The 17,827-nt window shown below is 33.7% G+C and overlaps 2 protein-coding genes across 2 annotated transcripts; both read right to left on the reverse strand.

Moving 5' to 3' along the window:
- Positions 1–288: 288 nt before the first annotated feature.
- LOC106717831 (xanthine dehydrogenase/oxidase) lies at positions 289–5,095 on the reverse strand. Its single transcript, XM_045684346.1, has 9 exons — positions 5,084–5,095; positions 4,231–4,721; positions 3,861–4,044; positions 3,264–3,459; positions 1,950–2,713; positions 1,673–1,865; positions 1,232–1,345; positions 634–693; positions 289–302 (listed from the first exon to the last, which is right to left on the reverse strand). The coding sequence occupies exons 1-9, from the start codon at positions 5,093–5,095 to the stop codon at positions 289–291; spliced, it is 2,028 nt and encodes a 675-aa protein (XP_045540302.1).
- A 174-nt stretch (positions 5,096–5,269) lies between these two features.
- On the reverse strand, positions 5,270–8,666 carry LOC123722488 (aldehyde oxidase 1-like). Its single transcript, XM_045684347.1, has 9 exons — positions 8,585–8,666; positions 8,190–8,356; positions 7,704–7,861; positions 7,138–7,508; positions 6,850–7,073; positions 6,336–6,438; positions 6,119–6,243; positions 5,743–5,981; positions 5,270–5,273 (listed from the first exon to the last, which is right to left on the reverse strand). The coding sequence occupies exons 1-9, from the start codon at positions 8,625–8,627 to the stop codon at positions 5,270–5,272; spliced, it is 1,434 nt and encodes a 477-aa protein (XP_045540303.1). The 5' UTR covers positions 8,628–8,666.
- Positions 8,667–17,827: the final 9,161 nt, after the last annotated feature.

Consider the following 17,827-nt stretch of genomic DNA (forward strand, 5'->3'; position numbering starts at 1 on the left):
CCGAGACTTTGCTCGTGCGGAATAAAAAAAAACTTAGTTGTGTGCTATACCAGACAACATTCTATCTCTTTGTCAAATTTCAACCAGACCCGTTAAGCCGTTTTGGTGTTACCTGTACCTGCAAACATTCATCCATCTATCTAAACTTTCGCTTTCATTACTTTAGAAATATCGACTTATTTTAGTTTAACCCGTATTGGCAACCAAAGACTTTTATTCTAAGACATAAATTCTGTTTTTGGAGGGGAATAGTATTTATTTATAAGCGCAATGGCCATTTTTTCCCGTTCATCGACACCCGCCTATTATGTACAGTCATGTTGAATAAAAAATCTAATAATTATTAATAAAATAAAAATTATTTTATTAACAAACAAATAAATATAAGCTGTTTATGTTATAACGACCTCACATATTTGGAATTTGGTTCGTTCTGTTGCATAAAGAATCAAAATGTAATAATTAATTTTCAATTAAACTTTTGTAAATGATTGTACACGTTTCAATTGGAATCGGTCTAATAGGAAAATGATTTCCCAATCGACCGAGCAATCTGGAAAAAATCCAATTGGCCAATTGATCGGTCGATTGATCGGTAACAGCTATACAAATTACAACTTTATTAATAAAACAAAAATTCTTTCAAATTAACATCAGCTTTCAAAACATTTTTTTCCAGAGTAAATGGTCCATCTGAAAACCAAAACAAATTATTTGAAATCATCATCATCAGCCTTTGTCTACCCAATGCTGAACATAGGTCTTCTCAAATGTTTTACACAGTAAGCGGCCAGTTATTTTCAATGCCAAACATATTTTTAAAAATCATATACAGTCAAACACGGATAAGCGAGAAACCTCTAAAAGCAAGAATCAGTGTTCGATTCCGATGGACGACCTTCATATACCAGAAACTTAGGTTAGAGAGAAAGCTCTAAAAGCGAGAAAAATATCGCGTTCCTAATGGACTCTCTCTTATCCAGGTTCAACTATACTTTTATAATTTTTTGATAACCACTTCTAATTATGACAGTAAAACAGTGCCGCTATTGGGTAAAGATGCTTGCCCGGACAGAGTGGTTGCGCATCGAGTGCGCCGAACTACCGTAAAAAAGTTTCGCTTCAAAGCTTCCCTTTCAAAAAATAAAGGGAAATGGTACTTTTAAATCTATTCTCGCTTTATCTAGATGTCAGAAAAATGTAAGTAATTTTTATACCATAGTATACTTACCAAGGTGAAACCATTCAGTCCTAGGATATCCGGTTTCTTCTCGCGATGAAACTATAGCAGCTCTCAAAGCAAACGCCACGCTCACCGCTAGACACATCGGCGGCTCTGTTGTTGCTGGAAAATTAACGACATATCTATCACAAAAGTGATCAGGAATAATCGAGCAAATAACCACCAAAAAAGTTATACCACAACACAGGCCCGCAACTAAAAGGGATAAGCAGTGCTTACGGACTAGATATTTGATACTATCACACCTCTCAAGAGTTATATGCTTTATTTTAGGCCGGCAAAGAATTTGCACCTCTTTTGATATTATTGCGCAGTGATCGCTTAAAACCCAGTGCATGCTGTCAATTTTCACATAAGCCTTTTAGAAAACAGTTAAATTACCTAAAAATCACAATATATATTTTTAGTTATTATACGAATATGTCTTACTTCTAGCTCCCAGAACACCAACGGGATTAAATGAATTTGGGCGGAGTTTGACTCTGAAGTCAATGGGTATGTCTTTAGCGAGAGGCACGTGGTAGTTCCACGCGCGATCAGTGAGCAGCTCTCCGGTCTTTTTGTCGTAAATCAAATGCTCACATGTCCAGTATCCAGTCGCCATCATAAATGCTCCCTCGATCTGATGAAAGAAAAATATTTCGTTATGTCAAGACGGAATATAATTTAAAAGTAGTGAGACAAAATAATTTCTTAGTTTATTTACCTGTCCAATATCTATTTCTGGATTTATACTAAATCCAGCATCTTGCAAGATATCTACTCTTGAAATATCATGTTCTCCTGTTAATATATCAAGTTCCACTTCTACTACGACTGCCCCTGGCACTCTAAAAATTTCTTCATCATTGGGGGTAACTCTGTAACTTGTTTGTAGATTTATACCACGTAAGTATGCAGTTTGTATTAGTAATTCCCAAGTAGGATCATTCAATGTCTCCCTGACTGTAGATAATCTGTCTAGAAGAAGTTGGCAACATTTGGTAACACCAAAGCAAACAGCGTGTGTTGTTCGACTTCCACCAGTGATAATGGTATTAGGAGTTGCAGAAACTTCTGTTGGTTTAATCTTAACTTTATGTAAAGGTATTTGTAGTACGTAAGCTACTGTTTGAGCTACTTTCGTGTTAATACCCTGACCCATATCTATACCCCCATGTCTTATAACTACAGAACCGTCACCGTGGTACACTGTTAGTTGAACATGAAAGTCCATCACAGTTGAAGCAGGCCAACTCATCATAGCAACACGAAGTCCTCGTTTCTTCCAACGATTCAATTTGTTAAAAGCATTTACTTCTTCTTTCCGTTTATTATATTCACTTTCTTCAACTAACATCGCAACAATTTCAGCTAGATCTGAATATTGTGGATTCAAATTCTTCAAACGCACTTCTAAAGGATCTCTATCCAGTTCGTAAGATATACGTTCCATTATATGCTCCGTCATGGCTATTGCTTCAAGTTCACCTACAAAAAATTGTATTTCAAATAAGTTTAATTGTACTGAAATTAGTTAATTGACCCCTCTTCATTCATTCTTTTAAATGATTCTTGTCATATATTATTTTTTTCTGGAATGCCCGTACTATGCTAATATGCCTCTCATTAATCTAATCTGGTGCTTTCAAACTTCTTTTAATTTACCCGTTTCTCGTCTGATTCATTGATTATGAAAGAAAATTTATGCCAGAACATTCTACTATATTTTGGCCGCAAACGATTCGCACCGAAGAGCTTCTAGAACACTGTCGAGAATCATCGGTCAGATTTGCCACTCTCTCCGTCGGGATCCTATTCATATTCCTTGGGAAGCTCTGCAGTGGGAGTGGGAGCAAGAAAACGGGGTCGGCCGAAATAAACGTGCTGGCGATTAATTTAGGCTGAAAAGAGAACACGCGGTCTGACATGTTCCGAGACCAAGCGCAGAGCCCATAATAGAGAGATACTGTGGACGCCCTCTGCCGTATTACGGGGACTTAGGATGATAAGCCAAGTACAAAAACTGAGTGAATAATACCTGGAGATCTGGCATACGTATTAGAAGCGGTATCAGTAGTGACGTTGAATAACTTATAAGACCATCTTCTGTTGTCATAGCAATTCTTTACCGCTGAGATACCAAATAACAGGATAGGGTCACCAACAATGCAACCATTGTCTGAGTACAAGTGATATTCCAAATACTGTACTTCCCCAGTATCACTTACACCAACCTGAAAAGTGTCTTTTGGTTTAAATTAAGAAAACTTTCGTAGTTAACGTAGTTTCGTAGTTTAAATGGACTATTTCGAGATGTTCAAAGTTTTTCAAAATAATTATGTGTTGTAGACATATTTTCGTCTTATACATTTTCTTGAATAGAACAGAAAGACAACATTTTAATAGTTTTGTTCAAGGGTTCCAAGGGTTATTGTAGTAGAAATTTCGTTATGAGATGGTTATTTTTGGAAGAAGATTGAGACATCTGAACCAATTACAATTTTAAGTGTCATGTAGCTTCACAATCACAATTTAAAATTGTAATATTAATTTAAAAGTCAATAATAGAAAAAAATAATCGTAATATAATACAAACAGTTAGTATGGACAATGATATTGTTAAAATCAATTTTACCTCATAATCCACCATACAAGGATTCCGTTTACCAATAATTCTTGTATTGGCCTGCATAGACATTATGAAGCGGCAAGGTCGGTTGGTCAAGTATGTGGTGAGAGCGCACGCGCAGGCGATAAGACAGTTGCGAGACAATTTAGCACCGTACGCACCGCCCAGACGTGGTACTGTCAGATTAATTCTGAAAAGAATTGCTCATATGTCATCAATGTTGTTGATAAAGATTGTTGTTACTACAGGACCGATTCGGAAACAAGGATTTTAGGAAATTCATTTTATTTATATTTAGTCAGTTCCAGGTAGATCACTAAGCATCTTTAGAAACTTAGCTGTAACTAAATATAAAATTTACAAACTAAAGTCGTACCTGCTTTGTTCGATATTCAACACCTGTGATATTGCGACGTGTACCTGATCAGGCCATTGTGTTGCAGCGACCACATCAATGCCGTCCTCACTGGGCTTGGTGACACACGACTGCGTCTCCATGTGGTAATGATATTGATCGAATATATCATTGGATCCTTTCATAATCCTTTGCACATTCAATCCTCTGTCCCTAGCAGGGTAGACTATAAAAACTGTTACCCGTTCAGGCTCTCTGTCTAATACTTCCCTTATTGTAAAAACTGGTTGTTTTTTTACGTTCTTGTACTTTGCTTTGACCAACAAAGCAGCTCTGTTAGCTATCTTCTCTGTTTCAGCTACGATGATTCCTATTGGTTGATTGTAATACTTAACATTTCGTTCACAGAGAATTTCTTCGGGAACCAACGCACCTTCAATATTGAGAGGCACAAAGTTATTTGATCCAGGGATATCTTTTGCCGATAGGAATGCTAGAACGCCGGATAGTTTCTAAAAATTCAATTACTGTTAAAAAATATTTAATATAGCAAGTATTGTATTTCGTTTCGATAAAAAGCCCTCCTTAATTTAGTTAACAGAGTCATGTCAAATTCCATAAACGATAGTCACATTAACATTTGACTATTTTTTTTTAAATATTTTGTGAACATATTTAAACATAGAGTAAGTGATATTTAAAAAAAGGGTAGCTATGTTATATCGTTATGTGAGAAACAAAAATATTTCGGAAGTTTTTACGTAAATTGTTATTTGTCCATGGTTTAAGATTTTGTTTAGAATCCGGTAAGTATAAATAGTAAACACTACTTTTAGAGAATTTTTCCGTTTTCTGTCTTCAAAGTTTCACTTACAAATTCTGACATTTTCCGGTAATCCAAAAATAGAGGTTAACTTTATGTTATTAACGTAGTTAATATATACTTACTAATGCAATGGACGGATCGATGCTTTCAATTTCACCAACACAGATTTCAGAAGGAACGAACGCACAGAAAACTTCTCTTGGTAACGTTGGAGTGTCATTAACATAAACAGATTCACCTGCGCATTGTATAAGTGCTTCTACTTTGGGCATTGGCTCGTTCAGTGGCCAAAGACTAGGGTTTGTATCATATTCTTGCTTCCCTGAGGAAAGAGGTCTGGTTTTCCTTAAATCCTTTTTACCCGATCGATATTTAGGATTTAATTTTGTTTCGGGAATTAAAGAAAGTAAACCCTGAAAAATATAAATTTTTAATTAAAACTAATTATTAACTAATTAATTAAGGTTGAGGGAAAATATCTGAAAGTTAGCAACGTGACAATAATATTTTGAAACTCTTTGCCATCAAAGAATAAGTAACTAAGGTCGAAGAGAAAGGAACAAAATAGATTACTATGTTTAACAACAAAATCACATATGACCTCACAATGTAGCAAAGTACTCTAACTAGATATATTAAAAAAGTTCCTTATTACCTTATAAAATAAACCAAGAGCACATTTCTTTCTATACTCCGGTGACAAATACTCTCGAATTTCTTCCACTATCAATTCTTTGTTCAAAACTTCAAGCGCCAGTTGCAATGTTTCATTTGTGAATAATTTCTTCCCAATCAGACAGTTCTCAGTTTGAACTGCATGTATGAATTTACCAGAGAGACCGCCATATCCTATTCTCGCAGATTTTACTGTTTCATGATCCACTTCTAGTTCGTAAAGAAACGCTGCGTTGACTTGAGCATGAGCATTTTGAGATCGAGGCATAACCTGCGATAATTTTGTGAAATTATAAATTCATATTCGTTATTATATTCGTATTCATATATGTAATTAAAAATGTTCAAGACATGCTTTACGTAAAATTCAGCTAAATACAAGGAATATACTTTAAAAAGATTGCATACCTTGAAAGATACAAGCTCATAATTGTGAGACAGTGGGGGTATTTTGATTTGTGTGATTATTCTACCAGTCATATCCATTTTTAGAAAAGTCTCTGGTGTTACTTCATCTATTGATATAGCAGAAACTTTAAAAAAAGAAATAAGAAATTATTTATAAAGTTTTCGTTTGCTGTTTCCGTTTATTTACTCCTTTCAGTATTTATTTATTTCTACTTACCAATAGTTAGAGTTGCACCTATCGTTTCAAGTAACAAAAACACATCCGAAGAAAATGTAAGTTCTCTATGTTTGAGCATCAAATTACCAGCTACTGATCCTATCTGAAATATTATCTCAGTTTTACCACTAAATAAAGTATTTAATAAGTTCCGATACGGCCGAAGCGTCGGTGGCTCAGGGGTTAAGCACTTGACTTGCAATCTGCAGGTCCAGGGTTCGAATCCCGCCATGTACCAATGTGTTTTTCGATTTTAGATTTACATATGTACATTTATCCGACGTTATTACGGTGAAGGAAAACATCGTGATGCAACCTGCACATATCTGAGAAGAAATTCAATGATATGTGTGAAGTCAACCAACACGCACTTGGCCAGCGTGGTTGACTATGGCCTAGTCACCCCTAACTTGGGGTAGGCTCCGAGCCCCTCAGTGGGGACGCATAGTGAGCTGATGATGATGATGATGATGATGATGATGATGATGATACTTTAAAAATTCTTAAAACTTACATTTCTTACTGGTATATGTGCTACTAAATTTAAATGCTCGTATAACTTCTTTAAATATTGAAAGTGCTCTTCTCTCTCTGATATATTTTTGAAAAGATCCATTAAATCTCTCAATGTTATTCCTGCACCGATCACTAAATTCTGATCTATGTAAAACGTCTTCAATTCTTCAACAAAACTTATATCTATTAAGACTTTAGGAAAGGCAAAAACTGGTACCGCTCCTGTAACAAATGTTTTATTATTCACTCTTTTAGTTTTTGATATTTCAAATTTATTTTAACTTACCTCGTCCAGTATTTCCATTAACTAGCATGTAAGAGTTTGTTCCTTCAGTACTAAACACTTCAAATATATCTCGTATTTCATTAACTCTGTACCAGATTCTATCATCTTTTAAAAGTATTTTTTTATTCTTACGAGCAATGTTCTCTTTATGTAATAAACACCAGTTATTATCAAGTGATAGTTCACATTTATCTTTATCACTGCAAATTTTCAAATCTTCGATGTCAGTGAGGTTTGGTTCAGGAGCATCGTGAGCAAAACTTTTGAAAGCATCAAGTATTGGTCTGTATCCTGTACATCTGCATGTATTGCTGCCAAAAGAATCTTCTATTTGACTTTGAGTCAGTTTATAATTATTTTCCTCGAGTAAACTGCAAAAATATACGAGTTTTTTTTAATTGTATGTATGTCAATTCCAATGTTAAGTCCTGTAGTCTAAACGGCTGAACAGAATTCAAAGACTGAGTTGTCATCCGATTGGTATTTTCCCTCTAAATGTTATAAGTATAATGAACTGGATTTTTTTTTTATTTAATTATAACTAAGTCTTTTAAAAGGTGAATTACCTATACATGCTCATAACCCAAGCAGGACTGCAGTAACCACATTGTGTGCCGTTGTACTTCGCCAGGGTTTTCTGTACAGGGTGATAATTTTGCCTGTCGCCGACACCTTCTATAGTGGTTATATCCCATCCATCGCATTGTGTTATAGATACCAAACACTAAAATTATAAACAGGATGTTTTAAATGTCGAAAATACTATAAAAATCTATCATCGATCGTTGTCTGTATATAATGAGATGTAGATTTTTAAGGTAGGGAAGTAAGTTAATAATTCCATAATTGTTTTTGGATTGATACAAAAGCATGGACCTTGAAATTTAAATTGTAAGGATTAAGAACTAAATAATTAGTTGCTAAGGCGGATTGCAGCACTCAGTATAGTGATTTGAGTACTAAGGGAGAACCATGAAGTAAATTTCTCGTATTAAATGTTCATTAAAGGAGATCGCTTAGCGAGTGTGAGTACGGCAGTAAATATAACTTACAGAGTTAACAGAGAAGGTCCGTCGATGTCCATAAATGTCGTTGTTGGTAACATTAACAATACAAGCGCCGCAGGTTCCCTGCTGGCACATATACTTGGTGCCGCGCAAGTTAAGCTGATTACGGAGATAGTCGTTTATTGTCACATCTGAGTCTACTTCATGGCCCACTGCAATTAAATTCAAAAAAACTAATATACAGAAAAATAAATAACGACGTCAAGATCCTGAATGTTAATTGTACAAACAAATTAAAATTGACATAAATAAAAAAGAGGAAGGGTTAGATGGAAGACAAATAAGCGTCAGGGAAGTGGGAAAAAAATTAAATGGACACAAAAGGGAATGCAAGTGACAGAACATGTGTTTAAAAGAAATAAACAAATTTAAGTACTCACCAGAACATTTTTTCTTGTTAACGGTAAATTCTATTCTATCCATATTTAAAGGATTTTAATTTAAAATACAAGCGATTCGTGCGATTCTAGATTGTCTAATAATGCGAGTGTTGCATTGTTACAAAAAGTTATTGTTTTTAATAAATGTTTTTAAAGTACAATGTTTTGCCTAATCCGGATGAAACCAATAACAATTTAAACGATCGCTTTAAGGTTAAGAGCTAATACACACTAGCGATTTATTATATTATACGTATATACACTTTTTTTTTCAGTAGGGAATGCTTTATACATACTTTGCGTTCAGGGGGGAATGTGGCTATTATGTGAGATTCGCTTCCGTATGGGAAGAATATCCACGAAACCCTTCTGTTCTTCCTACGCATGGTGGCGGGGCTACGAGCACGCTTTCGCTTCCGTCCACAACTCTATTTTAATTGACTTCCTGTAGGTATGTAGCAAGCTGTTGTCAAAAAAATTAAAGATTTAATTCGAATCCTAACCAGATGTGACAGGTAGTTTTTTTTTGTTTGGTTCATTAGTTTTATTGCAGATTATAGGTCAAGTGGACCCTGGACCACCGAAGCTCTCTCTAGAACATTTGAATACTTTAATACAGATATTTTTATCGGTCGTGTGAATAGGTATTAATAAATGTTGGAATTTTCCGTACACTTATGTTTTTATCGGTCGTGTGAATAGGTATTAATAAATGTGGGAATTTTCCGTACACTTATTAACTGTAGTTACTCAACGCTCTAAATTAGTTTCCCTTGTTTAATGAATAATTATGTTTATGAAATTAAATTACATGTTTTTAACACCTCTGATGTAACTTTTAAACACAGCTACACAACTCCAATTTTATGTAATGTTTTACTTTCATTTGACAATATAGTTTTAACTGAACAGTTGATGTGTTTAGCTGGCTTTATGATAGACTATCTGTCGCCCACGACTCCGTCAGCGCGTAGTTAAAAAAAACATAATTAGTAGCCTGTGTGTTCTTTCAAACTATGTTCTAACCGTTCTAGAGATACCTTCTATCAAACATCCATCCATGAATTCGCATTTATAATATTACTAGCTTTTACCCGCGACTCCGTCCGCGCGGAATAAAAAATAGAAAACGGGGTAAAAATTATCCTATGTCCGTTTCCTGGTTCTAAGCTACCTGCCCATAAATTTTCAGCTAAATCAGTTCGATCGATCTTGAGTTATAAATAGTGTAACTAACACGACTTTCTTTTATATATATAGATTTTCAACATAGTTTTTCAACTGAACTTTCCTATTACATTCAAGAGCCCTTTCGTATATTTACTCGTTGTAAAAAAAATCTTTTAGTTCGCAAGCGTTGTGAATACAAGGTTCATCCAACTCTCAAGGACCATCTTTTATGTTCCCTACGTGATTTACGAATGACATTTTCTTGAATAAAGAATTGTTTTTATAAGTTGAGTAGAATAGTTGTGCCGCACTTAAATGTTTTCCGTTGGGCATCTGCCCGGTTCATCCCTCTGGTTTACCGATCAATTGACCTATTGGATTTTTTTGGGATTCCATGGATTCGCCAAAATTTGATATGCCAATTATGATAAAAAAACCCACTAATCCAATGGGAAACACCACCTTAAGTTAAAGCAGACTCTTAGCATAGATTTTATATAATAAAGTTACTTTAAAGTCTTGTTTAAATTATCATTTAATGGACTGTGGGAGGTAATTTTTTTTAAAACGTTAAAGAATACCTTTTACCTTTTAAGTTAAATGAGAAAAGTTTCAACGGTATGCGAATGGTTTTAAAGTAAGTTATCACGTACTTACTTTTCGATATAACTCGTTAAGAAGTTAGAGAAAGGAGTTATTCTATTTATAATAATTTTATCTTTGTATGTATAATTTCGTGTTCTCATTGCCGAAACATTTGTACATACAAAACACAAACACATTAGTGTTTTTCTTTTCAACCAGAATAAGATATATGTTTTTTTTTTCATTTATCTTGTATTTCGTGAGTGAACTCATTTTAATAAATCTTTCCGACATTTCAAAATTTCCAAGCTGAATGTTACATTTCTTTTGCCTTTTCGCGTTTTCTTAAAAAAAAAAGTTAAATGGGCCCAACGTATGCACATCCTTCCACAATATGCCGCCTTCCGAATCCATCGACATCCCGCCGGCGCCGTTTGCACTAAGTTTTTTTTTATTTATTTTATTGCAGAGAATTTTTTTATCGGGATTTTTCAAACATGAATTTACAAAATATTTTCTCTAAGATTTTGAAAAACAAATTAGTAACTGTTAACACAAATTATGTTACGTTATATAAAATTCTCATGTCACAATAGTTATTATACTCCTCCGAAACGACTTGACCGATTATGAAATTTTGTATGCATACTCAGTAGGTCTGATCTATTTTTTTCATACCCCTAATACAGAACATAGTCTGAAAGAACACATCGGCTACTTATTAAGTTTTTTTTTAAACTGCGTGCGAAGTCGGGGCAACAACTAGTATTACTTTAATAAAATAGTTTGTTAGCCCTAACGAAATAACGTAGCGAACCTTGTATCGCATGGGTCAAAATTTAAATTTCGAATTAGTATTCGAGTACACACGATGTTTTTAAAACCTCTCTCGTTTACGCCCGCAGTTAAATTTGCATGTTAAATTATGTCGCTCTCTTGGCGAACGTTTTGTATAGGTTGTAACTTTGTTATTAATCCTAAAGATGAGGTGGGCGAAATGTCTTTTGGGTTGCTATATACTATTGTAAATTATGTATATACAAATGCAATTTATATGCACATTACCACTAACACCGGCACAAAATATTTTCTTAAGAAATTGTTTTTTTTAAACTTGAATTGGTGATATTTTCTATACAGTCGAACCTGGATAAGCGAAAGTCGAAGGTATCGTGATATTCTTCTCGCTTATGTAGGTTGTTAGATAGGACCGGACAATGACTCTCGCTTACAGAGTTTTCTCGCTTATTAAGGTTTAAGTGTATATGAATTACATTGTGACATATAGTAAAATCAAAAAAAAGTAAGTAGGTGTTGGATAATCTTTCCAAATGTTATACCTGGTTGGTGACAAGCAGGTGACCGATCGTAAAAACTTAAGCCAAAACGTTAAGGTTTATAAAACTATGTGTGCCGAACCTACGTGTGTGGAAAAAGGGTAGGGATGTGATGTGTCCTAGAGTAAAATACCAAAAATTTTAAAAGACTCAATATTAATTAAAAAATTAACTAATATTTTAGTGTAAACTAAACATTTGAGGACATTTGAAATACAATATTATACCTTCAAGAGAATGTTATTACATTTCTCAAAGTTATAGATATAATATAATGTTTATACGTACTTTAGTTTATACAAACCTTCTGAAGCGAGACTTCTATTGAGCGAAGTAAATTGCTCGAGACTCAGGTGTTACTAAGTACACATTCATCGTGTTTCGGCAACGAGGAAAATGGATTCCACTGAACCTTTGAGTTTTGACATAAAACATACTTATGTTAATTTATACCTTTCATAAATAAATTAAATGTCGCGAGCAAGCGGCCACCTGAATTCGCCGAAACAGCAAAGCGACCGCTGCACATAGACATCGTCAATTTCAGATGCGTTGCCTCTAATCGAACAACCAATAGATAGACAATATTACCCCTTAAATGCATTCCCTCCTTTGTCAAATCAACTTTCCTTCCCATCCTTTCCTTATAAGAAAAATAATCGGCTTGTTATAATACTATTTGTTAATGAAAGAACCATAAAACCTGAATGTACCCATTAGGGAAAACAAGACGAATCGAATGGCACCTTACATTTTAAAATAGGTTAATTTTTCATATAAAATTATTCATAAAAATCTGCATAAATAGAAACATATTTACATAAGAAAAACATTATCCTACTGAGTCTAATAATAATATATTCAATTGATTTATTTTTCTATTGTTTATTTAATTTTATTACAGCACGATCATCGATTGAGTACGATTCAAATCGATTTTTTTGATAAGAGTGACCTGTCAATGTCACTGGCGGAACGTCAAACAAGTGAGGCGTGAGGCGTCCATCTTGAAATATTCTACTATAGAGCGTCACAAAGGTTATAATTAAAATCAAATTTAATCGTTGTTAAGATTGCATCTAACTGTTAGTTAGTTGATACTGGTAGATTATAGAGTTACCAAAGAAGTGTGATACGAGTTTATTTCTGGGAATATTTGCATCTTAATATGGATTTAATCGATGACGATATTGATTTGCCGATGTATGTAAATAAAATTTTCTCGATGCTTTTTCGTCTATATCGCAGACGATCTTATCTATATAACGTAAATGAATTCAAGTGAGATCTCGCGTTATCAAAGCCAAATAAAGTTGGTTATTTTTCTGAAGAGGGTTGCCAATACACACGCGAAACTGTTATGTCAGAACGTGAACGGAAATATTAATATTTGGTGTTGCTATACTATTTTAGTTTGCGTATTTTTGGGCTAACAATAGTGTTGCCAGTTTTACGTTTTATTATTTTTTTTTTTACATTATGACCTACTTTGTTAAGTTATAATTACAAGATTACAAACTGAGATACAGTCTTGGTGTGTAATTTATAAATCTTTATCTTACTAAAATTATAAATAAGAATGTTTTGATGTATAGATGAATTATCGATGAATGGATGTTTGGTAGAAGGTATTTCAAGAACAGCTGCATGGAACTCGCTATAATTTGGCATAGATGTAGAACATAACCTTAAAGAACACATAAGCCACTAATTAAGTTTTTTTGTAAATTCCGCGCGGACGGATACGCGGGTGACAGCGAGTTATTGTATATTTTTTTCAACATTTTATTATTATAAGACACCATTTAGTATGTTTAGTTATTAATATAGTCACGTAAATATACGGACGTAACTTTCTCTCTTAGTAAAGCGTTAAGCTGAGTCAAAGGAGTTGATAAATTAAGGGGAAAGTTGCGTGAAGCTCGAGTCAGCGGTTTTGTTCTCAGCTCGTGGGAATTCATTATCTACAAGTTATACGACTATGCTATCGTCACAAGGACTTTCTAGGCGTTACGAGTGTATTTTGATAAGTTATATGTACTTTAATATATGTTTACATGTATGTATATAAATAATGCTGAATAAAAATAACACGCTGGCTGATACAATCTTTTTCGAAGTGTACCTTTTCGACTACCTATAATTTTTATCAAAATCGGAGCACCATGGGCGGAGCTTCGCAGTAACACACATAAAAAAAAAAACAATTATAATCTTTTTAAAGTCTTCTGAAAAAAAAAAGAAGCGAATGATAGATATAAAATTCATAAGAATTATATAAATTCTAACGAACGATTCAACTGGCAAAGGCAATAGGTATGCTTTGTGTTACAATTTATGGTTGAATCGTTCAGAGCTATTCCAAGTATTTCCGTTACGCCGTTTCTAAACACAACATAAAGGGAACGGAGATTTGGCGTACATCCAAACTTTGATACACCTATCCCGGTTCAACCAAACTTGTGTATATTGCTTATTGTTTGGATGATAGAAAACATCAAGTACCCAGCACTTTTTTTTGAATACGCCGAAATAGCGAAGCGACCGCTGCCCATGGACATCCGCAATTGCAGATGCGTTACCTACATTTAATCAACAGGAGAAGATGTACAGAAAGAAGATCCCCTTCCTATGCGTCCCCACGACCATCAAATCCATTACCTCATCTCATACCTTCCTTACAAGAAAACAGTAGGAAGCAAAATGGGACTAAAATTAGACCTCACTTAATATGTTGTGGAATAAAGAAAAAGGAAACGAGAAAAGAATTTAAATAAAAAAAAATATATTATACTTAATAATATTTAATTTCTTCTCTGCGTATTAAAAGATAAATCTGCAATATTACCTTTTTTACTACACTTAATATTACCTTTCTTTTTTATTTTATTTGCATCGGTATTTCACCAATGAAGGTAATTTACCTAAATATGTCTTGAAAGTGCAACTTATTTTTGTAATCAATTTAATTTTAGTCATTTTTTAGTTTATATAGCTTCGTGTAGTTGTGACCAAATTTTGTTTAAAATTTGTGAACATACTATTGCGTTATTAAGCTATGTACATGTTCAATAGTTTCTTTGACGTAGAATTATATTTAGTTAGAAAATCGACTCGCAATAAAATACGCAGCTACATAAATTGTCACTATTGCCAGGTGGGGCGTTATATTTTTTTTATTGGAAAATCTTTTCCCTATAAATTGCAATCATTCGCTCTCGAGTGACGTGGAGTGATGGATTTTTTTTATTCGTTATTGGTTTACGCTTCGGAATTTATTTATAGACGTTAAATTTTTCCTTTAATTTTTTACCTTTTTTTTCATAATAATGAAGTATTTTTTTTATTTAGTATTTCCATTTAAGTCCACAAAAAATCGATTAAAAAGTAGATTACTGAACTGAAATATTTCGTAATACGTTAGCCATGTTGTGTAGGCGTCACCAAGTCTAGTATATACATAAGTCATTTGCGGTATAACGTTGAATCGCGTTAGTAACTCGTTAAGTTACCATTAAATTCTTACGCCTAGTTTACGGACCTTCCTCACTTATACTAGCTGAATATTACTGTACAGAAAATTAACTGTTCAATTTAATTATAGTTTACAGCTGTTGGTTATGACGTTATTAATTATCAACACAACTCACACCCGCACCCAGTGACGTGACTGGAAATAGCTGTTCAAATTATATAAGATTTTAACTGGCTGTCACAATCTAATAAAACCTTTTTGGTGTTTAGCTTAGGCTTAGAAGGGTGATGTTTTTAAATCAAAAAAGTATTCTAATGGTTTTGTATTTTTATTGCCATTGAAAGGGTTAACACCTAATCCAGTATAGTAATACACTTTTATCTAGTACTCACAAAGCCGGGTCTGAATCTAGTCCGTGCGGACACATGACAATCTTTATTTGTAAGTAGCTGTTTTTAACAAGTAGGTTATGGGATTTAAATTCTTGTTTGCTTATGTATATTGATATAATTTTTCTTTTATTTATCATAAGGTGGCAAATGAAAAATGCTCATAGACCATAGGCCATTATCTGGTCTGGTCTGGTCTTATCCCACTCACAAGTTTTTACAAACTTTAAAGACTACTGCCCATAGACATCAACTGTCTTTTATTATTTAACTAGCTTTTACCCGCGACTCCGTCCGCGCGGAATAAAAAATAGAAAACGGAGTAAAAATTATCCTATGTCCGTTTTCTGGTTCTAAGCTACCTGCCCACCAATTTTCAGTCAAATCGATTCAGCCGTTCTTGAGTTATAAATAGTGTAACTAACACGACTTTCTTTTATATATATATAGATAATAATTATGTTATTATTTTACATTACAGTGTATCAGCGTAGCATATTTGTTTTGCATCGTTGTTTGTGTTGTAGCCATCTACAAAGGGCGATAGTTCCTGGCGAGAACTGGACAGGCGTGATTCTGCATTCAATTTGTGCGTCAACTGAAACATATGGCATGTACTGATATCACTGAACTCTGTAAATGGACAGGCTATGAACCGTGGTATTTTGTGCCTATTTGATCTTCGCCATCTTGGCCCTGATGTTGTGGAGATTCAAACTAATAATAGAGATAGTATAGAATTAACTGCCAGTAACATTAAAAGGTTCGTTAGAGTCGAAACGATGTAAAACATGTGATTCTTAAGCAATGGCCTATCCATTTATTGAGATCAACGACGGAAATTTATTTTGTAGCTTGAATATAACTTATAAGTTTGATGACAAGTTATCTATAGAACGGTGGAATGGATCTCAATGAAATTTGGCATTGATGTAGAACATAGTCTTGAAGAATAAATAGGCTACAAATTAATTTATTTTCCGAGCGGACAGAGTCGTGGGCGATAGCTTGTTATTCTATAATAACGTTTCAAGAACGTTAAAACAAATTAAATTTACTATTAAAGCACTTCAACCTTTTAAAAGTTAATATAATTTTGCGAGTTTCAAGTAAGAGAACAGAAATGAGTATATTAAAAAGGAGTCTACGAAATGTTAAACAGCTATGAAACTTTTTCTTATTATTGTTTTTTAATTTGCAATTTTGAAATAAATATTAATGTTAGGCTGTACAAGTTGAAGATATCAAGAGTTGCGTGGAAACTTTCTCCTCCTTTGTGCAGCGAATGAAGTTTTTCAAGCATTTAAAACGTTAACTAGTTCGCTTTGAGATATTTTTATTATTCATAAAGACTTGTAGAGTTTTTTTTTTATGTATGTCTATATTTACATATATATTTATATATTATATATCTTCTTAGCTTAACTGTATATGTAAATGTAAACAATATATTTTGGATTATAAAATATTTTTATTATTTTCAATTAAAAAAATCCTTGCCAGATCAAACACACGGATTACATTAGACTTCCATTGACAAACCATTTCGTCAAACCAAAAAAAAAAAATTCAACTCTATTTCTTCAAAGACATTGAGAGATATAAGATTGTCTTGCACGAGTACCTGTAGTGGAAACCTATCTTAAATATTTATCTGTTATAGAACATTAGTTATCATGGGTTTCTGAGACCAAAACAACGTTTGAAATTTGTGAGACATGCAAGAAGCCAGAAGATGTCCAACACTTGCTGTTGGAGTGTGAGCGAAACAGACGGGATCGCGAGCTGTTGTTTGCAGAGCTAAAAGTTAATCCCATTGATGTTGGTTTGATTTTTACAATTTTGTCAGACCCGACTTCAATTGCGGCGATGCGATTATGCCAGCTCGTTTATTAAAAAGAAAATAGGGACTATGGGATTGGCATGTCCTCAAAGGACAAAAATCCTAAAAAAAAAAAGATTAAAAAAAAAAACGTTAAAAAACAAAACGAGTAAAAAAAAAAAGAAATATTTCGTTATATCTATTTTGTCAAAGATAATGTCAGGGATGACAGTATTTGTTATACAGAAATGGTTGTCTCAGAAGCAGTAAGTCTAGCAAGTTCAATATAATTTAATTAAGGTTCAATTCTGTCATCTCCATTGTTAGAATTAATTAAAGGTTGCACGTAGCAGTTGCTAGTTGCAATAGTATGACTAACGACAGTTTAGTTTATTAACGAGATGAAAGATACAGTAAAAGCGATTTTAACGACATCAAAAGGACCGAAATTCGAGTTACTGATAG

Source organism: Papilio machaon, chromosome 26 (genome assembly GCF_912999745.1).
Source record: "Papilio machaon chromosome 26, ilPapMach1.1, whole genome shotgun sequence".
Taxonomy (NCBI): Eukaryota; Metazoa; Arthropoda; class Insecta; order Lepidoptera; family Papilionidae; genus Papilio; species Papilio machaon.

Bases quoted from the DNA above. Each gene is read 5' to 3' on its own strand.
- LOC123722488 (XM_045684347.1), bottom strand. From the start codon at position 8,627: ATGGATAGAATAGAATTTACCGTTAACAAGAAAAAATGTTCTG. The intron at 8,357-8,584 runs GTGAGTACTTAA...ATTTAATTGCAG, and splicing joins TAACAAGAAAAAATGTTCTG to TGGGCCATGAAGTAGACTCA. The intron at 7,074-7,137 runs GTAAGTTAAAAT...CATTTGTTACAG, and splicing joins TAATGGAAATACTGGACGAG to GAGCGGTACCAGTTTTTGCC.
- LOC106717831 (XM_045684346.1), bottom strand. The intron at 3,460-3,860 runs GTAAAATTGATT...GACACTTTTCAG, and splicing joins CTTGTATGGTGGATTATGAG to GTTGGTGTAAGTGATACTGG. The intron at 1,866-1,949 runs GTAAATAAACTA...TTCTTTCATCAG, and splicing joins CAGAAATAGATATTGGACAG to ATCGAGGGAGCATTTATGAT.